The 22,257-nt window shown below is 38.7% G+C and overlaps 1 protein-coding gene across 2 annotated transcripts in view; it reads left to right on the top strand.

Moving 5' to 3' along the window:
• Positions 1-22,257, top strand: part of TEK (TEK receptor tyrosine kinase) — a 106,111-nt gene that overhangs the window by 65,396 nt on the left and 18,458 nt on the right. Inside the window, exons 10-17 of one of the 2 annotated variants that reach the window (XM_041761572.1) lie at positions 2,183-2,344; positions 3,508-3,642; positions 7,562-7,849; positions 13,033-13,332; positions 15,135-15,286; positions 17,003-17,213; positions 19,613-19,723; positions 21,892-22,082. In XM_041761572.1, coding sequence (XP_041617506.1) covers positions 2,183-2,344; positions 3,508-3,642; positions 7,562-7,849; positions 13,033-13,332; positions 15,135-15,286; positions 17,003-17,213; positions 19,613-19,723; positions 21,892-22,082 — 1,550 coding nt within the window. Of the gene's footprint in view, positions 1-2,182; positions 2,345-3,507; positions 3,643-7,561; positions 7,850-13,032; positions 13,333-15,134; positions 15,290-17,002; positions 17,214-19,612; positions 19,724-21,891; positions 22,083-22,257 lie in introns of both variants that reach the window. The other variant, XM_041761571.1, reaches the window with a different exon arrangement.

Genomic DNA, 22,257 nt, shown 5'->3' with positions numbered 1-22,257 from the left:
TAAAAAAGTATCACAAGATACTAGCATTTATAGCTACAATAAAATAAGCATTTGCTGGTTTAAGCAAATAGGTGGTATTATTGCTCATATAAGGGAAGCAGACTTAACGAATGAATTTATTCACAGAAGTGCACTCTTCTCAGAAACTATTGTAAGTAAAAACACTAGCAGAATCTGAAAGATCTTATATTATATAACATACATATTTGGGTGTATTTTTAAGGATGGGCTGACAGAGCTACAGAACTTACTAGAAATTCAATTGTCAAACATTTATGCAGCACCTGTAAACCATGTGTGGTCTTTGCCCTAATGGAGTTTAGAGTCCATTGCAATGTTTTACAATATTTTGATCACTATCACCTTACCAAGGAACCCCTTTAGAAATTTATTCCCAAACTCTCCTCCCCTCACCATAAAATGTTAATATAATGAATATACTGCATATCTATTTGTGCACTGTGGCCCTTTGGAAGGCCACAACCATTGTAATATCTCAGGCTTTTTCAATCCTGAGAGAACCCACTTTAACCTACATGGGGGTGCTATTTCACCCTATTGAGAATATATGGTCTTTAAGATGGGCAGATTATTCTAAATTATCTGGTGGACCTACTCTAATCATATGAGTCTGTAAAATTAGAGAATTTTACCTAGCTATAGTCAGAAAGAGATATCACAATGAAAGAAGGATTAAAGATATATGATGTTGTTGACTTTGAAGATGGAGGAAGGGACCACAAGCCAAGGAATGTAGGTGGTTTCTAGAAGTTGGAAAGAACAAGGAAACAGAGTCTCCCTTTGAGCTCCCTTACAGCCCTACTGACACCTTGATCTTAGCCCAGTGAGACCTATGTCTGACTTCTGACCTCCAGAATTGTAAGAATAAATCTGGGTTGCTTTAAGCCAAAGAAGAGAGAAAGAGAAAGAGACCATGCATAGTCTAGAAGAAGACCAATATCAAATGATCACACAAAATCTCTAAGAATAATAAATTCTGAAAATTGCAATGAGGTAACAGAGTGAGTTCTTTGAAGCCCAACTGAGGTTCTGGTATAACCCCTTTGAAGAAGTCCCATCAGAGTTGATTGCTGAATGATCCCCTAAGAGGTAACAGGGAATGGTGGGAGGTCTAGGTACATTGCTTACAGGAGAACAGCATTTACAAAAAATCGGAGACAGAAAGGAGACTGAGTGCATTGTTCAATGAATTGAAAGGTCAGTGGCACTGGATGGTATTGGGTGAGGGGAAGAGGAGGCAGGGGCTCAATTGTGCAAGGCCTGGGAGGTCACAAAATGAATTTTGGATTTTATTCTAAACATGATGGGAATCCATGATAAGGACTTGAGCAGGGGAGTGATCATATTTTAAGACATACTTTGTGGATAGTGGGTTGGAGGGGCAAGAGCAAAGCCAGGAGATCATAGCACAGGTGACTGCATTGAATCTGAACAGAGAACTGTAAGAGTGATACAGGAGACTGGGGGAGTTCTCGGGCCCTGAGACTTCAACCACCAGCTGGTGCCAGGTTCTTGACTTCGTTATGAGAAAGAATTCAAGCAGTTCAGAGTATAGCAGAAATTTTATTGCAAAGCCAAAGTACACACTGAAAGGGGATGGGCAGAGTGCAGCAGGTACACTCTGATACAGGATCTAAGTCACCCTGGTTGGACGCAGAGTCATGCTTTTTATGGATAGTCATAAGGAGCAGGTGATAGATTCTTGAAAGGTTCTTGGAATAGGTGGTGACTTCTAAGAAATCTGCATATCATTACTCATTCTATATGTCAGCTACTATGTGCAGGCGCAGCCTAATTTTTCTCTTACAGATATTTCATAGTCATGTGCAAGGAGTACTTTAGCACCCCCCAGTGAAGGAGTCATTCTTTGTCATTTGCAGGCTAATCTGTGTGCATGCGCGCCATGGGCTTGAGCAACAACAGGATGCTTATGGCCCTGAGAAACCAGAGAGCTATCACAGGTTTTACTCAGTTGTCACAAACACTCTGTCAGGTATCAGACTGCATTCCCTGTCTTTTGTTTGCAGTTACCCAGTGTTTCACTATTGTACCTGCCTCAAGAGGGTTTTGTTGGAAATGTAAAGTCACTAATCCTCTATCCCCACCAAAGAGCAATAATCCAACTCCAAAGACTAATCTGATTGTTGAAAATTTTGTTTAGTTCTTCCAAAACCCCTGAATGCCCCAAACGTGATTGACACTGGACATAATTTTGCTGTCATCAACATCAGCTCTGAGCCTTACTTTGGGGATGGACCAATCAAATCCAAGAAGCTTCTATACAAACCTGTTAATCATTATGAGGCTTGGCGGCATATTCAAGGTAAGATTTGAACAGGAAAGATTCAACCTAAAGAGGTGGCACCAGGGGAAAAAAAAATCCTCAAATATAGAAATCCTCTCTTCCACTCTCATTTCTCTGCCCAAAGGTAATGGCTGTAGCAGAGGATTCCATTTCAGAGTATTAGAGAATTACCTACCAATCCTTAGGTATCACCATGCCTGTGATTTCCTTAAAAGGGCACTCTTCCATACTATATACAGGTAATTGAGGAAATTACTAAAAGGAGAACAAAAGGAAGTTTTGGCTTAATGTTAACCCAGCTGACCTGGATATGTTGAACTAAGTCATGACACTGTTACTGAGCCCTGCACATTCTATTGTAGACTCATCCAAAATTCAGAATCCCAGTGATGTAAGGCTAATTTGCTAAGTTGCTATTGACAATATCAATGGGTAGGTCTTATAAAAAACAGCTTTTTTTTTCATATAGTGGTAATAATCCATCGTCACTTTCTGCAAGTGGACATCCACAAAGTGTTCTTCTAACAACTCTTAAACACAGTCCATTTTTTTTTTCTTACCAACTGGGAATTGATCATATGGTAAGATAGTACTTCTGCAATACCTGTGGAGAATAGAGGCTGACTAAAACAAAAACTAAGGAGAAAAGATGCATATACTATTTGTCTATGGGATCTATTTTCAATTACTCTAGAACTCTTCATTTATAAATGGCATGAGTATTTTAAATCTGCTCTCTGGTCTTTGTAAACAAACCCTCAAAGAATCTCTTCTGTTGAGAGCTTGATTGCAATCACTATGTATTTAAAAACAGTGGCAATTAAATTATTTTATATCCTTTTGATTGAATTTTCCCCCCTTAAATCTAATTGTTATTTCATATAGTTGAAGATTTGTGTGGTTTTACCCTACAGATGAAAAGACAAAAGATAGAGCAGAAGTGATTAAGTGGCTCAAGGAGGCTTACATTAAAGTATGCATTGTAACCTGGAAACTTCCTTTAAAAAGTCTCATTTTCCTTCTGTTAGGAATAGTGAGGTCCTGAAGGGGGGATTGCCTATTTTACTTAGACATTGTATTTTTGAAAACCAAACACTAGTTTACATCACAGTAACAACATTCCATTGTAAACAATGTACAAGAATGCCAATTTAAGTTTCCTGGACTTTCCCTCTTCTCAGTGACAAATGAGATTGTTACACTCAACTACTTGGAACCTCGCACAGAATACGAGCTCTGCGTGCAGCTGGTCCGGCGTGGAGAGGGCGGGGAAGGGCATCCGGGACCTGTGAGACGGTTCACAACTGCTTCTATCGGTCAGTGGAAGCAGACGGCATTTATTCCTGCAGTGGCTGGGAGGGGGGAGGAAGGGGAAAGAGGAAGGAAGACCAGGAAGGGTGGTGGTGGGTGAGTGGGTGGGTGGGGATGCTGGGGGAAGGAGTTTGCTTTTGAATGGGTGGGAAAGTGACAGGAAGGTTGGTAGCTTGGAGCCAAATCCTTCTTTGATTTGGGCTGCACTCCTGGTCTCTGTCCCCAGGGGAGGGTGTCTGCAGCAGTATGGGGACAGAGGAGGAAGCAGATGAGCCTTCAGGAAGGCAGGGCCATCCCTTAGGAACAGGGATTTACTTAGCAGCAACTGCTTGGCTCCTGAGTTTTACTAAAAGCTTCCTGTTTCCATCATCAGGGCCTATGCCAGACTCTCGCCACATACATACTTCAGAAATCCCAGTTTATTTATTTTTAAAACTAATTTCTAATTTTTCAAAGTTAATTCATGCACAGAGTTAAAACATCAAATACAATGAAAGGACTTTTTTTTTTTTTTTAAGGCTTTTTATCTAAAGAACAGCAGACCCCTGTTCCACCTTTCCACCTTGCAGTACTGCTTCCTACAGGTTCTCAAACATTAGAATCCATAAGAATTACCTGGAGAACTTACTAAAACAGATTTCTGGGCCCCACCCCCAGAGTTTCCAATTTGGTAGGTTTGAGGTAGGTGTTAGACTCCAGATTTTACAGCTGTAAAAAGTTGACAAGTTGTTTTTGATGTTGCTGATCCTGGGTCCCTACGTTCTAAGTAATATATGTAGCAATAGTTCTTTGATCAATTTTAGTATCTATTGCCCTTCTACTGTGTTAATTGAGGGTCCCTTGAATTTGTGAAGTTTCCTTGATACTAACTTAGGCTCCAGCTTTCTGCTACCCAGGTACCTCTCTCTGAAACACGAAGGTGATCACTAGTAAAGTTTATTTTCTAGTGTTCACTCTATATAATCATTTGTTACTGTCTCCCAGTCAGCTTTATAGTTTGCAGTTCACGTAAATTTAATTCATATTATCTTAAAGGGTAAGAATTATCTTCCCCATTTTATAGATTGACAAGTAGAGTCCCAGAGTGGTTAATAAATTGATCTTTAGGCTTCACATCCTTTTATTTCTTCAATTATTATTATTATTTTTTTAACCTAGGAGCCCAGAGAGACCATTTCTTTATCCTCGTTGGTCAATTTTTCTTATTTTTAGCCCACTTCCTAAAGGCAGAAGGAACTAGAATGAGTTTGCTGTCCTGAAGGGGTGGTGCATCCCTAACAGACACTACCCTCTTTGCTCACCACTTCTCCCTCCTAGTTTTCATCCCACCAGCAGCATCCTTAAAGAACCAAATGGAACTCAGGAACTTCTCTGGTGCTTATAGAAGCAATGCACAAATAAGGGAAGGTTTCCCAGGAACTGACCAGGTAGCAAATAGAAAAAACACCAGAAATTGTAAGTTAGAAGATAAAGAGATCAAAAGGGGCTTCTGCTCTGTGGTCATGTTGCTGCTAAGAGGCAAATGTAGTTAATTCTCTCTCTGGCCAGTTGATGAATCAAAGGGGAAGGTCATAATCTGACTCAGATGGAAAGTATTTAGAGAACAGATCATAAAACACTTCACAGACCCACACTGCACTGTCTTCAGCACTCAGAATATGTTCCAGCCAGGATGTATTTAGAAATGTCTTGGAATATTTCAAAGTAGTTCTCAGGGGTAGGTGGGGAGGGAATTCTTGAAGGTTCTTCTTTTCCCATCATTTGAATTTTGCTGATGTTTGTTTTTTAATTCATCCGGCAGTTGTACTATTTATAAGTTTGTTGATTTAATGTAGAGGCCAGGAGGCCCGGAGGGGAGGCAAGAGAGAGAGATCACACTCTGAACACATGGCAGAGAGAGGGCAGGTGGGGAGAAGTGGAGGGGAAGTCATGTTCCTGAAGGAAAGGAAAAAGCGAAATGACCATTTATCGAGTTACTCCTCTGTATCAAGCATAGGCTCTGGGGGTTTACATATATGCCCCAAAACATCAGCCCTCCCTTCTGCTTTGTCGTTAGAAGCTTGCCTGGCCCTTCTGGGTGGCTTCTTTTGGGACTTAAACTTCAGAGATGAGCAAAAGGAGCTGACCCCCCCCTCTTTCAACTTGTAAAGGATATAAAGAGTAATAACTATTTAGAGTAATAAATGTATTAATATTAAATCGTTAAAATAATGATTTAATTTTCAAAGGCTACAGAGAATAATTATTGCTTTAGCATAATGCCAAGCAAATTGTGAGACCTCCATAGTGTAACAGCAGGCAGGAGTCCCTGTCCCAGTGTATGGAAACAGACCCTTCCTCTTACCTCTAACCCAAAGGAGAAAGAGCAGTTTCTCAACCTTTTCTCCTTTTCCTCTCTCTCCTGCTCTCCCCCTCCCCCTCTTCCTTCAATCACTGCCCTCATTAGATATCTGTGTCCTTAGGACAAAATGTCTCTTTTGTCCTAATATCTCCCCTGCCATGAATTTTAATACCACAGATATATATGTATGTATATATATATATTACATAAGCCATTGTAATATCAAAACTGTTGTTATATCCCAGGAACCAATAATGTCCCCACTCAGAATGTGTAAATTAGAGGATCCCCCTTCTATGTTTTGAAAATATTTAGTATCTGGAATTTAAAAGTCAATTTACTATTATTATAACTGAAAATACACAGAGTCCTTCTCTGTGCATAGGCACAAGATAAGACAGGAAGGGAGGGAGGAAGGGAGGAAGGAAGGAAGGAAGGAGGGAGAGCAGGTTATGTAAGAGACCCTGACTCCTTCTAAGCATTTTCACATCCATTATCCCATTTGCTCCTCCTGAGTCTGAAAGATAACTATTTCCATTTTGTGTAACATGTGAACTTGGAGAGCTCATGAATTTTCCCAAGGCCACAAAGCTAGGCATTCTCCTATCTCTTTCATGTCAAAACCCGTATTGTTTCCATTCAGGTACCTGTCTGGTAGCCCAGGTTCTTGGCCAGGGCAGCATGTGGTCATAGCTAATACCTTGATGTGATGAGAGCAGGGCTTGGCCAAGTCATGTTACAATGTTTGAAATTCTTGCTACAGGGAAGTAACCCTGAAATTGCCTTAAAAGATATTACTCAAAATCGTAATAGAAATATGGAATAGTACCCACCCCCATCCCACAACCTTGGAAAATCCATGTTTTAATTTTTATCAGTTTCCTCTCTATTCTTCACCAATTGTAGCCATGACTTTTACCATGTTGCAATCACAGCTTTTTTTTCCTCACATATTAGAAATATTTTTATTGACTTCCCATACTATTCCCAGTGATCTATTTTAATCCATTGGATGATTATATCATAATTTATTAAAGTGTTTTCCTATTTTGAGCATTTAGGATTCTTCTGATTGTTTGATATTATAAATAATGTCATAATATATGTCTTCATGCACTTAGGTTTTTCTCTTCCTTTGGATTATTTCTTCAGGATAAATCTCTGATATGGTCAGATTATGGGACCAAAACAGACAGTCATTTCTACAGCTCTTGAGAAATATTCCCCAGTTGTTCTCTAAAGGGATTCCTGTAGTGTAATTACTCAAACTACAAGATTAGAATTGTTATAAAGATTGGCACTTTTAATAGAAAAAAAGTACTAGACTGCTAGCTTGTGTTTCTTTGATGGTTCATGAAGTTGTGTATTAGTCTAGATGCTAAGGTTATTCTGTAAAGTTGCCTTTTGGGGATGTTTGTGCTCCATCATATGCAAAAAATAATGATCTAGGGGTGCCTGGCAGTACAGTCAGTAGAGTATGTGACTCTTGATCTTGGGGTTGTAAGTTCAAACCCCACTTTGGGAATAGAGCTTACTTAAAAATAAAATCTTAAAAAAATCATGATCCTTCTGGTTTCTTCCAGGTCTTCCTCCTCCAAGAGGTCTCATCCTCCTACCAAAAAGTCAGACCACTCTAAATTTGACCTGGCAGCCAATATTTCCAAGCTCAGAAGATGACTTTTATGTTGAAGTGGAGAGAAGGTCTGTGCAAATGAATAGTGACCAGCAGAATATCAAAGTGCCAGGCAACTTGACTTCAGTACTACTTAACAATTTACACCCCAGGGAACAGTACATAGTCCGAGCCAGAGTCAACACCAAGGCCCAGGGGGAATGGAGTGAAGATCTCATTGCTTGGACCCTTAGTGACAGTAAGTAACTAATGTGGCACCAACCTTGACTGAATGGCATTTGGCTGCTGCCACTTGGACTTAGCTACCACCAAGTCAAGACTGTTTGCTAGAAATCATGAAAGGCAGTTAATTGTGAATGGAGGCTAATTGGTGCCCCACCCCAATGCAGCAAATCATTTAAATAACTGGTATATGTAAGGAACCTTCATATATTTGGATTTGCAATAATTCAGGCAGGAGTGTGCTAAGATTTCCATTTCCTTGGTATGGAGTCATTAATTAAGTAAATTAATAGCATGGATAAGGTTTCCTAGGATTTGTTTAATTTGTTATAGGATAATTTTTAGGATTTTCCTGTTTCTTCATACACATAAATGCTGGTTAATTAGATAGGTCTTTCCTAATCTTAAAAGTCAAATTACTCTGCTTGAAAAATCTTCATAGTAGATAATTCTTGGAGTTATAAAATATATTTGAGAGTGATAAAACCTTTTTTTTCCTTCAAAATATTCTGTAGCTCAGGATTTTTTTTATTTCAGATCAGTCATTTGAAATTAGTTGGAAGTTCTTGGGTTTCTTGGTAGTATTGAAAATTTTTCATTATTAAGCAAAGAGTTCTTTATTGATTCACTGCATTAGAACTGTGTCTGTGCATTTTGGAGTCCTTGGAAAGATTAAATATTTCTTAGCCACATCAACCACCACTTACGTTAGGATCATGGGGTTCCTTGCCAACACCCTATGTCTGAGGCTCTCTTTGGCAGCTGCATCTCCATTTGCTCAATCCCAGATATAGAAACTGGCTCCGTGTTCTTCCAGCCACTCTCTTGTATCAGTGACATGTGGAAGTCTCAACTGCTTTGTCAGTGTTCAGGGATTGTTCATCATTTTTTAAGAGTTCTGTGAAATTAAAAAATTACAGAATAGTGCAGAGAAAAATACAACAAACACATTCCTACCACCCAGAATTAACTACTGTTAATATTTTGTCATATTTGTTTTCAGCTTTTTTGTTGATTTGTGGAAGTAATGGCACAATACAGAGAGATCACAAGGCCCTTGAACCATCATCCCTACTCCCGTTCTATGGCCTGTTCCCCAGAGACAACTCAATTATGAGTTTGCTGTGTATCTTTCCATTCAAGGTTGAATCAGCACAATGTGTTAGATTCATCCGTAAGTGTGCATATGCATACATACCATTCTTCATCTCATTTTGTGGAATAAATGCTATGATGTCCATCTTACCCATGTTCATTGTTTAGATCTGACATATATTTTTTTAAACTTCTGCATAATATTTTTATCCATTCCTTTTGAGGTGGACATTTAAGTTCTTTCCATCCTTCCTACCTTCCTTCCTGTATCACTTCCTTCCTTTTTTTTTTTTTTTAACTTATCGCAAACAAAAATGCAATGACCATCCTTATACAGGTCTTCAGGTGCATAGATGTGACAGCTTTTCTAGGGGATATGTCCCTACATCCATTTCTGTATATATATCCTTTCCCTATTCATTTCTGCATATATATCCTTTCCCTATATCTATACCCCTTGATGTTGAAAACCTTTGTATCATAATATCAAAGGTAAAAGATGGTACCCCACTGTTAATTTCAATTTTAATTTTCTTGGTAACTAGCAGTGTTGAGCATCTTTTCTTAGGCATTTGGATTTCCTCTTTTTTGATGCATTTGTTGATACACTTTGCCCAGTTTCTATTGGTTGTCTTTTCTTGTAAAAAGTTGTTTAGGGGCACCTGGCTGGCTCAGTAGTTGAAGCATATGATTCATGATCTTGATTTGTGGGTTTGACCCCTGTATTGGGTGTAGAGATTACTTTAAAAAAGTCTTAAGAAAAAAAGTTGTTTCTATAATCTGGATACTAATTTTGTTACACACATTGCAAATATTATTCACCTAATCTCTTTATTTACACCTTGTCTGTGGTGTCTTCTACCTACAGATATTTTACATTTTGATATAATCAGTCCTTTAAATATTTGCCTTTATGGTTTGTACTTTTTGTGTTTTGGCATTATTCCTTACCCCAAGATCATAAACGTATTCTCTATATTTTTTCTAATAGTTCTAGCCTTTCATTTTGCATATTTAGGTCTTTAAAACATAGGAATGTTATTTTGGTGTAAGTACTTTAATCTTTTTAATTTTAATATTATTTATTCACATATTACAAGCTAATGGTCACAATGCCATACTTTGAATAGTTCCCCTGGTGACTTGTAATGCTTTCTGCATCATATGCCCATTTCTCATATTGGTTTTGCATTTATTTCTGGTCCTCTTTTCTCTTCCATTGATCTTTAATTTTTTTAAAGATTTTATTTATTTGAGAGAGAGAGAGAGAGAGAGAGAGAGAGTGTGTGTGCGTGTGTGTGTGTGTGTGTGCATACTCACAAGAGTGAGGGGAGGGCAGAGAGAATCTCAAGCAGATGCCCTGCTCAGGGCAGAGCCCAATAGGGAGCCTGATCTCATGACCCTGAGATCATGACCTGAGCTGAATTCAAGAGCCAGACACTTAACCAACTGAGCCACCCAGGTGTCCCTGATCTTTGTCTACTTTTGATCTGTATATTCCTACCATTTCCAACCTGTTTAACTTACCATAGATTTATGCAGTGTATTGGAAACTGTAGACTGAATCGCTATTTTTTTTCAAAGTTGTCTTAGCTATCCGTTGATTATTCTATGTAAAGTTTACCCTCATTAGAATTATAAATGATCAAAATCATGACAATCAGTATCATAGTTATAGGATTAAATGAAAACTAGCTAGTAGTCACTGAACGTGGACTTGGCTTGGGCAGTTGTATGGAATTAGATGAGGATGAGAGGCATTATGCTGGTGGTAGTGGTAGAGAAGTTGATTGGCATGGTAGCAGCTGGTCCCTCTAGGATCAGGAGATTGGGGCAAGGAGAATATGGATGAGAATATTTTAGTTTTCACTGAAATATTTGTTAATATGCTATGTTGCCATTGGCTGAACATGCATATAGGTTATTCAGAAGTAAAACTAATGCTTCTAGTTATAAAGCTTATGTTGGTGCCCAGCCTAGCAGTTCCATCTGGTTCAAGTATAAGGAGCAGAATGAATCAGATTTGGTACATGGCCCCAAACATGTGTAAAAATAATATATGTGTGTAATTTTTTGTATATGTATATGCAGAGTATCTCATTTGACACTTAACTATGACTTTATAAAAAAATTAGAATAGGAATCATCATCACATTTAACAGATGAGGAACCTACAACAAAGAAGGGTAAGTGACTTGACCAAAGTTATACAGCCATTATGTCATGGGGTTAGAAATCAAATTCACATTTCAGGTTTATGTTTTGTTTGTTTTTGACAAACCATACTGTCTATTTGTCTCTTTGGACAGGCACTGGACTGTTTTCAAGGCAAGACTGATTCCTGGAGGAATTCCTTTTGCAGTCCTATCCCACCTCTAAATTGTTTATATTCTGATTTGCTTTTCTTAAAGTGTTTTAAAATCTACTTTAGAATATACCTGGGGAAACTGCCAAAATGTTGATTGCTGGGTTCAGATGTCAATGCATCTAAATCACAGATCCACTGAGCTAGCCCAAAGGTTGACATCTTTCAGGCATAATGTGGATAAATTCGTAGATGTAAATTTATGTTCTTTAGTTGGCGTCAAAATTAACAGGTGTCTGCAAGGCACTGCTTCTTTTTGTGACAGGCTTAGAATACCACTGGTTTATAAAGTTGAATTTTTTTTTGGAAGCACAACTATATACACATTAAACATGTGTTCATAGTAATCTGAAAATGTTAAGAATCCAAATACTCTGTTATCTCCTTATGGGAGATATAAAATATACAGCATCTTATTACTGGAAGCAAAGAAAATTAAAGCATACTCTTGATTACTTTATTGTGATTTCGGATCATTTACCACCTGCTGGACATTGAGAATGAACATCAGATTTGGAAGACTCAAAATTCAATATCCAATTCTCATAAATTGCCATAGCTACCAAAGGAGTATGACATGGGACATCAACACCATGGGAAAAGGAAACTTAGAATGAAGAAGAATTGCTCAGAATTTAGAATAGAAAGAATATAACCTAAAACACTTCTCAAATGGTCTATTTTGCTTATGGAAAGACAGTAGTATATGGAGTGAAAAGGCATGGTCTACTACTTACTTATTGGGACGAGTATAAGCCCCTCGCATTTTTGAAGTCTCAGTGTTCTCATCTCTAAAATTTGGACAATAAAAATCTCAGCACTGCTAACCTACCTATGTGGTTATGAGGGTCAAGAGGAAACCTGCATATGGAAGCACCTTGTCAACAGCCTTATAGATGTAAGGTATAATTGATTCTGGGGCAAGACCTTGGATTTCTTCTTCCCTGGGGTCATAGAGTATCAAGCTATATAGAGTCAGCAACTTGCCTCTTGCTTGTGCCTTTTATTGGAAGGTATTTGAATCAAAGCGCAGGGATGATTCTATGCATGTCATCTTCACATCTGGAAAACCTCAAAGCATCTCTCTCTCATCCTGCCCCAGAGTAGAATGTGATCTCTGTTTTTCCCAAATTCCTAAAGTACTTTGTCTATTAAGTCCTTAACACATTTTCTTATGTATACACTGACTGTTACTGTTCTATAAATGCATGTAGGGCAAGGATAGGCTTTTGGATACAGTGGCTAAGACAATGGACTGTGGAGTCAGACTGCCAGGAGTTGAATTGTATTTCTTCTGTGTAATAGCTGTGTGACCTTGGTCAAGTCACTTTATCTCTGTGGGACTGAATATTTATGATAAGATTGTTATGAAGAGGAAATGAGTTAGTATATGGAAGGGCCTATATAAATGTCAACTCTCATAACTTTTCTGTTCTCCCAAAATCAAAAACAGTATATTTGTGGAGTAATAGAATTTCATGTCTTAATTGAATGCAAGGATGAGAAAATATATGATAATATATGTGTTGCCATTTTCCTGTCTTTGCCATCTTGTCAAGTATGTGTGGAATCCACTTCTAATTGATTGGAATTACCATCTGAGAAAACACCTATTTGCCTTTCTTGTTTTATGAGCTGACAGTAAGTATCTCTTGAAAGCATAATAATCTAAGAGATTAAAAAAAAATCTAAGAGATAGTAGTATAACTGAAGTGATTTTTTTTTTCTTTAATTTCTAGTTCTCCCTCCTCAACCAGAAAACATCAAGATTTCTAACATCACAGACTCCTCAGCCATGATCTCTTGGACAATCTTGGATGGCTATTCTATTTCATCTATTATCATCCGTTACAAGGTTCAGGGAAAGAATGAAGACCAGCACATTGATGTGAAGATCAAGAATGCCACCATTACCCAGTATCAGCTAAAGGGCCTAGAGCCTGAAACAGCTTACCAGGTGGACATTTTTGCAGAGAACAACATAGGGTCAAGCAACCCAACCTTTTCTCATGAACTGATGACCCTTTCTAAATCTCAAGGTTGGTAGAATGACCAGGTATTTACCTAAGATTATTTCTGGAGAGTATCAGAAAAGCTCCACTATCTTAAGATATTTACCTCATATGTATGTCATGTGACAAAATTCGTCTGTCCAAATAGGCTTCACAGTTGCTAGATAGGTTCTTATATTGAAAATGCCCCTGGGAGGGATACCTTATTGATCCATTTTCTTTTGTTAAGCCTTAGACTTAGACTAACTTAGTCCCTTAGCACTCCTCATCTAACAATGGAAGCCCTGAGGAATGTGAATTTGATTCCCTGGAAAAAGAATGTGAAACCTGCTTAGTGAAGGCAAGCCTGTGTGGGTGCTTCAGTGGGAGGCTCTAAGAACCAACTCCATTCTTTCTCAAATGAACTCCTCTTTTAGCCTGAATGATACTATGCTATTCTAAGTTTGCTTTTTTTTTTTTTTTTTTTTTACTTTTTGGATCCGAGTTATGATGTCTTCATGTCCACTACTAACCCCCACTCCAGTGAGAGTGACCTCTCTGAGATAGATAGAGGTCCCTCAGAGTGCCAAGCACACAATGCCCAGGGTTTGTGACTGATAATACTGGTTCAATGTAGTTAAGTGAACAAGGGACCAGGGTAGGTGGGCCTGCAGCTCTTGGAGCACCTTCCCTTTGAAGTCTGTCTGCAATGGCACCTCCCAGCCCTCTGCAACATGTGCGAGGGAACATAGAGTGACGTTAGATGGAAATTTTTGCAGATTTATAATCTGGGCTACAGTTTATTTTTACAGAAAATCTTATAGTAGTAAAAACTTGGTTTTTGAGGTCTATCTAGGGCTTAATAAATAAAATGAAACATGCTGTATTTTCAGTGCTGATTCTTTGTAATATTTTTGAAATGTCAAAGGAATGATGAGTTTACCAATTATAGAGAGTTGGAGTTTTCAATTGATACCCTTAATACATGCATTATTTTTATAATTATTTGTGTATTGGTAAAATGTATAAAGGCCCTAAGTCCAACCTATACATAAACTACAAACAGAAAAATTAAAAACAAGACATACCAAACAACAAAATTCTCACCATTCCATTCCAGGTGTTTCTCTATGCACCCATGCTTAGAGATAGAAGGAAGAAAAGAGAGATTATCACAGAAGAATACTTGTAAGAAGATGGGGTCATGCTCTACAGACTTTTTCATAAAACTATATTGCATTTAATCTTATTTGAATTAAATAAGGGAAACAAATGGAAGGATTAGACTATAATCTTTAATAGTGTATTTTGATTTGACCTCTAAATTCAGTGGTTGTTCTGTTCGGTCTTTCCCTCCTTCTTTCCTTCATTCTCCCATTGGTATGCTCAGATTTTCTCAATCAGCTTTTAATCAAGAGAAAAAAAAAAAGCAAAATATCTTATAGACTCTAAGCTCAGTATCTTAGAACTTGAGAGCTTTTCTAGGTGGGAAAATTGTGCAGGGAGGTTTAGCTGCTTTCCCAAAGTCCTTTAGTTAGTCGTTCTTGCTGTTATTTGATAATGTGCTGCTGCTTAGGCCTCTACTTGGAAGTAAAATTTGGACACATGGTAACAACGAAGAATTAGCACTTTTTTTTTTTTTTTTTTTTTAAGGTCTTATAACAACCCTATGAGTCAGACTCCTCTCCACTGAGCTTCAGAACATATAAATGAGTAGCCCAAAGTCCTGTAGCAATTAGGTGGCAGAGCCAGAGCTGCCATTATATTTCCATTATACCATGGTCTCTCATAGATGGTCTTGGCTTATCTTTCCTAAACTAACCCTGCTGCTTCTCTTATCTTCTGTGCAGCACCAGCGGACCTTGGAGGTGGGAAGATGCTGCTCATAGCCATCCTTGGCTCAGCGGGAATGACCTGCCTGACAGTCCTGTTGGCCTTCCTGATCATGTTGCAGTTAAAGAGGGCAAATGTCCAAAGGAGAATGGCCCAAGCCTTCCAAAATGTGGTAGTGCCTTATCTTCCTACTAGTTTATAATAAGTACAAGTCTACATGTATGCAGAACCTTCACTTTAAAGATGTGGACTAGGAAGGGCACCTGGGTGGCTTAGCTGATTGAACATCTGACTCTTAATCTCAGCTCAGGTCTTGATCTCTGGGTCATAAACTCAAGCTCCATTCTGGGTGTGAAGCCTACTTAAAAAAAAAAAAAAAGATGTGGACCAGGAAATTGACTTGTAAAGCGAATATTTCCTTTAAGCAGGTCTCCTTTTTTCTTTGACTTTCATTATGAAATGGGGATAAACAGCATGACTACATAATTTGTTGTCAAAACTGGAGTGGTTTTGAGAATGAAAAGGTTGCTTTTAATAATGATTTAGGAAGCCAGAGATAAAACAGAATTATTGCCCTGCCAAAATGAGATGTATGGTCATCCTAGTGATAAGTCACCAGGGAGTCTAATCTTGCAATATGAAGAACTGAACACTGTGTAAGGAAGGATATGAGTACAAACAGACCTCAGTGTGATGAGTAATGATGTATTGCACTAGATAAGTTTTCCCCACATTTCCTTTTTCCAGTTCCCTTTTCTACTCCCACAATCTTTTTTTTTTAAGATTTGATTTATTTATTTATTTATTTATTTATTTATTCATTCATTCATTCATTCATTCATTCGTTCATTCATTCATGAGACACAGAGAGAGAGTCAGAGACATAGTCAGAGAGAGAAGCAGGCTTCCTGCGGGGAACCTGATGTGGGACTCAATCCCAGGACCCTGGGATCATGACCTAAGCCAAAGGCAGGTGCTCAACCACTAAGCCACCCGGGCATCCCTACTCCCACAATCTTATTATCCCCCATATAAATGTGTAATATATATGAATTATATGCACATGTGTATATCTCCATTCCTTTGTACCCTTCAGTCTACAGTCATAGTTCATAATACCATGCACTGCCTCATTCTTTCATCTAGAAATTTTGACTAGTAACCAAGGTTTACAAAATTATACTTGGGGAGCTTTGTTTTCTGACTCCATGCCAGAGCTGGCTCAACTCAGGCTGTCACTGGAGGAAGACCAGCAAGGGGGCTGGAGCACTGGCACTCATCATGGTACCTGTCCTTTTTCATGATATGTTAGCAGCCTCTCAAACTCAGGAGAAAAGGTGATGCTGTATTGGGCTTTGCTATAAGTCTGTGTAATCCTGGAGCCAGACTCTGCTCTAGAGTGGGCTTGAGAGGTTCAAAGGTTTAGGATAAGTCAGAGAGAATAGACCAAGACAATGCATGGAAAGCTCTTATGAAGGCATGGCCTGTAACTGCCCCAGATAGGATCTCTGAGTTCTTTTCTAAACCAGAAATGAACACCTGCTCATTCCACACTTAATTGTGATTAACTCAAGGATGTGCCATCCTGTGGCATACTTGCTGTTATTCCCTCCTGTCTCACTCTCTGCAGACATTGCTAATTGATTGCAGTCTGCCTTCCCCATGAGGCCTGGAATTATCTAATGCAGCCCTATAGACAGCCTATTAGATGAAACCTGTTTCCATCTGCATTCTAGAATTAGACAATTTCTTTTTCTTTTTTTTTTCTTTTTTTAGATAGACAATTTCTTGTTTTACCTGGTAGGGATACACACCAGGAGTACTTATGCACATTAGAATTATGAAAAATCTTGACACAAAACCATGAAAAAAATTATTTCTCCAGAGGGAAGAACCAGCTGTGCAGTTCAACTCAGGAACCCTGGCCCTGAACAGGAAGGCCAAAAACAACCCAGATCCTACAATTTATCCAGTGCTTGACTGGAATGACATCAAATTTCAAGACGTGATCGGGGAGGGTAATTTTGGCCAGGTTCTTAAGGCGCGCATCAAGAAGGATGGGTTACGGATGGACGCTGCCATCAAAAGGATGAAAGGTCAGTGCTTGGCCAAATCAAGTCAGCATTTCACTAGGGTGGGAATAAAACTTGACTTCCTGTCGAATCTTTCCTCTATGGGCTTACATTATTTAAACAAAAAATTGGCATGATGTCAAATATAGCTGTTCTGTGCAACTGCAGGTGATAGTTCCTTTGAGGTCAGCCAGTGATGGGGTCAGGACGTAAATATGAAGGCTGTTTAAATGCCACTGTTTTGACTCATTGGGATGTGAGAATACAGATTCTCTATCACACACTGCTAATTTGAGGGGAGTGCTGTTGTTTCTCTTGATGCAGTGGTTCTCCAAATTGAGTGTGTATCAGAATCACCTGGAAGACTTGTTAAAAACAGACTGTTGGGGTCCACTCTGGTTTCTGAGTCAGTAAGTCTGGGGTAGAGCCAGAGGATTTGCATTTCTAATTAGTCCATAGTGATGCTGATGCTGAGGGTTTGGAGACCACACTTTGAAAACCATTGTCTTCATGGATTATCTGCATCAGAGTTCCTGGAGACATTGTTAGACATGCATCACCTTGGCTTCTCCCACTGTATGTGAATTTCTGGAGTGGCACGTGAGAATCTGTGTTCTTAGCAGCATGCCCAGTGATTCTTCTGTATACTCAAGTTTGAAAACCAGGGTCTAAGGTCACAAGAACTAAATCTTTTCCAGTTGAGTTCATCTCAAGACTGCTTGTTGCCTACTTACTTAACAAGATGGCTAATAAACATCCTCTGAGAAAACAAAATGACAGTTCACTGGCAGTCCTAGGTGTGTTCTCTTCTGTGTGAAGAAGCAGGTTATGCTTGATTGTAAAGGTGCAGTGTTGCTTTTATAGCATTCGGGTTTAGAAAGCCATGTGTTAGAGCAGGGAAAATGATTAACTACTGTTGTTGGTTAGCTTCCCAATGCAGACTCAAGAGAGGTTGCTGATGGGTTTCCCTTTTTGTTGACAATATTGAGCCTAAGGTTGGAATTAACCCTAAATCTCACTAAATCACCACTGCTTTTTGCAGTGTTGATGGAAGGCAAGTAAAATAAAACAAATAAAATAGTGTCTGTGCTGAGAGATAGTAGTATGTTTCAAACACACATACACACGCACATAAAGTCTTGCAGAGCATCCAGAAATCTCTTTTCTGTTTTGCTACTTTAGTCGTGGGGAGTTTTGGGGAATAGTAAGAATAGTATGAGGGAAAAGGATATAGAATCTTATCAAACCAGGGCTTTTAAAATCTGACCTGAGTTTGATTGTCTCATGCACACGTGAAGAGGTAAAATAGATTAAACGGGGCAAAGGGCAGAAACTGTCTGTAGGGAGACTGATACATTCCAAGAAGAACAGTTACTGAAGTAGGGGGACAACTCATTATAAAGAACTTCATTTAAAAAATACTCCTAAGGCTTTGACCCTCGGACTTCTTGTGTCATGAACAGGGTTATCTGACCTGGGATTGCCTACTAGCTAGTTTTACAGGTACCCTTAGTCCACATGAAACATTCCTGTAATACCTAAGCATGTTCAAGCATGCCCTGGGCCACCAGTCCACAACTGTCCCCCTCTCCTACCTTTCCTACCCAGTGTTATTTTTCAAAAAATAGTTACAGCACTCTGTCACCTATCAAGGCTGATCAGTTTGTACATCAACCAGAGAGGGCCTTCCCTTCAGCCTGAATGGTACCTGGTAGTTCTTCCTCTGATCTGAGTGCTAGTGGAGAGACAGGATGAAAAAATAGAAACAAATGCATTTCAGTTTCCTGACCACCAAGCAACTTCCATAAAAATGCTGTTGGATTTGAGGCTTTGTTTTTTTTTTTTTTTTTTTTTGGCAGGACTGATTTGTGGAAAAGCAAGTTAAAATTATTATAATAAAGCAAGGTGTGTGCATTCCTAGTGTTGCACTGAAACATTGGTTCTCTTGCTCAGCATATTTGTTGCTGGACAGCGGCTTCAGCTAGGATAGCTAAAGTCTAAACTGGAGGCTGCTCCATCTCTACCAAGTCATTTCACAGGGTATTTGAAAGCATAAGCAAGAAAAAGTTTAGAGCTGTGATTCTCTGTGTTTTGCCTCTTGGCGGGGGGGGGGGGTGCATTCAGCAGTGTCTGGATACATATTTGGTTGGGCTACTGGTATCTAGTGGGAAAGCCTAAGATGTTGCCAAATATCCTACTGTGAATAGGACAGCTCTCAACAACAAAGCGTCAGCCCAAAGTGTCACCAGTACCAAGTACTCTTCTTAGAGTCATCTCTGATTTCTATATATTTTTTCAGACCTAATGGTGACTCAGTGCCTGTGAAGGTCCTGGGGAACAGGAAAGGACAGTTAAGCAGGACAGTTAAGGACAGTTGAACAGGTCTAACAGAGAGGGATCACAATTCTTGACTTTCTTCCCAGAATATGCCTCCAAAGATGACCACAGGGACTTCGCTGGGGAACTGGAGGTTCTCTGTAAACTTGGCCACCACCCAAACATCATCAATCTATTGGGAGCGTGTGAACATCGTGGTAAGATGCTCTTTTCCTATCTTTCTTGCCAGAGTTTTTTTTTGAAACAGGCACATTCCATATGAAATTAGTAAAGATAATAATCTTAAGAATGTTACCTACTTTTTTTTTAAGTTGCAGTTTCAATCCAAATGTTTAGTCCCGTTTACAAATTATGCTGAATTTTGGCATCTATTTGGAGGTTGGTCCTGAGGTTGGATCTTTTGCCCTATGATGTATTTCACCATTACTTCTCGAAGGTACCTATGGTTGCTGCATATGCCAGTCCTTGCCAATCCAGACGTTTTCTCAGCTACTCTTGCTTAGGTGGATTGGGGGAGTCCTCAGCACCAGGAAGAGTGAAGTGCATTGACTCTTTTTAATCGCCTACCTTTTTTTCCTCCAAACCCAAGACACTGATACTCTGAATGTTAAATCCAGAACGTCAGAAATCAACTGCAAGGTGAAAGCATTGGTGATGGTTAGGATAAAATAATAATAATAAGCTTATATCTGATAGAGCTTTATTTTTTCCCAAAACAATTATTGGTACAATTACGGTGGAGCTTTACCACTATTCTATGTTGCACATACTCTTAAAGTTCAACTTACATTATTAATTCAGATATTATTGAGTACTTCTATAAGTTTATATCTGCATGCCACCTGGTTTATAGTTCTGCAGCTGTGCTTACACTTAATTTCTCATGGAAAAGTTTACCCCCACAAAAAAGCTCCACACAGCAGTTATTTACAAACTTGACAACCTCTTGTTGATTTTGCAGCACAAACACCAACAAAAGAAAAGAGACTACTTCCTTTTCCTCAATTTATTAAACTAAAAATACTGGTGCTTCAAACAATATATCATTCTGTGATCCAATAAGGGTGTAATTCTGAAAACCAGATCATGTCCCTTAGGTTAAATAATGAAGTAATGACGTTTATTTTTGAGCTATTTCCTGAAAACAGTAATCAGCATAGGGCAGCAGTAAATGAAAGTTAGAAAAAAAAAAAAGTAACCACCAACAACAGAAAAAAACATATGTCTTTCAAATTTCTGCTGTCATCACCTTAACACATAATTGGCTGGCTCTTAAAATTTATAGTTCAGTAACGATGTAAGAAAGCATTGAGGTCTATCTTGCCTTATAGTGCAACATGGTACAGTATTTTTTTTTGCAAGGATTTCAATTTCTTAGAATGTCTTTGAAATTCAAAATCATTTGACATTTTAAATTTTAAAAATGGTATACCAAAAAAAATTTATCTGTATGTATGTATGTATGTATGTATGTTTTGAAGTGAAAATAACATCAAGATTTTATTTTCTTCATAACAAAATATGAAGCTTAGAACTGGATCACTTGGCCCTAAAAAATTTATCTTTAAAAGGCAGTAAAACCACTCTGCTTTTCATTGATTCTAGATATCAATGTTTTTATGAAAGAAGATTAATTTTATTTTAGAAAAAAAGAGGAGGACAATTTGGAAGAAAACCAAGACAATGGACCATGATTTCTTTGAGGACCTGTTTTTGTTCTTTTTTTTTTTTTTCTGTCTTTCTAAAAGTTTGAGTCTTCTGATTTCTCTAAGCAAAATGCAATCTCTGACATTAGATTCTTCTGACCAATGACCAAATCAGCAATGCGGTGACTTAGTATGAGTTTTAGGTGGGGAGTAGAAGCAGAAGAGAGAAAGTTACCTGGTATGGGTCCTTCTGCCATGGGTATTTAATCTTTTTATTTTTGTTTTTTTAAAATAACCTTAAGCAGAGACAGACTGGAATAACATGTGTGGCTCATATCAGTTCTCAATCAATACTGAATAAAAATAAAAGGTGATGTGAACTAGCCGTCCTAGCTCTTCTGGAGGCAAACACATTGATTTCATTCTCTATTATTAGTGAGCGAAAGCATTCAGGAAGCTTCCACGTTAGTCCATGTGTGCTAGGAGGGATGGGAGTGGGAAAGAGGGGACCCTGGCTTCAAGCATGGTGTTCTTTAAGTATGGCAGGAGTATGGAACTTCTCTTCCTCTGTCGCCAGTGTTCTTAAGGTTGGTACCTCCAGATGTGTTGCTTTTAGATACTGAGTTCTGGAAGCAATTCTTGGGACCATAGCACATCTCAGAAATTTCACAGCTATCAAGGGGCTGCTGAGAAGCTGATGTCTCTCCCTTTCACCATAGGCTACCTGTACCTGGCCATTGAATACGCCCCCCACGGAAACCTCCTGGACTTCCTGCGCAAGAGCCGAGTGCTGGAGACGGATCCAGCCTTTGCCATTGCCAACAGCACCGCCTCCACGCTGTCCTCCCAGCAGCTTCTCCATTTCGCAGCAGATGTGGCCCGGGGTATGGACTACTTGAGCCAAAAACAGGTTTGTTGTGAGGACCAAAATATTTCCTTTGAAATTCTCTACAGAATCAGTGTTGAATTAAACGCATACATTTTTCTAGTCTGCCTCCCCCTTTTACTTCCCCTTACAATCTCCCTAAATTTAATCTCTTGGTTACTAATATATATATATATATATATATATATATATATATATA

The sequence above is a fragment of the Vulpes lagopus genome, chromosome 7 (assembly GCF_018345385.1).
Source record: "Vulpes lagopus strain Blue_001 chromosome 7, ASM1834538v1, whole genome shotgun sequence".
NCBI lineage: Eukaryota > Metazoa > Chordata > Mammalia > Carnivora > Canidae > Vulpes > Vulpes lagopus.
Note: the sequence above shows the minus strand (reverse complement) of the source record. Positions and strands in the feature narration are given on the sequence as shown.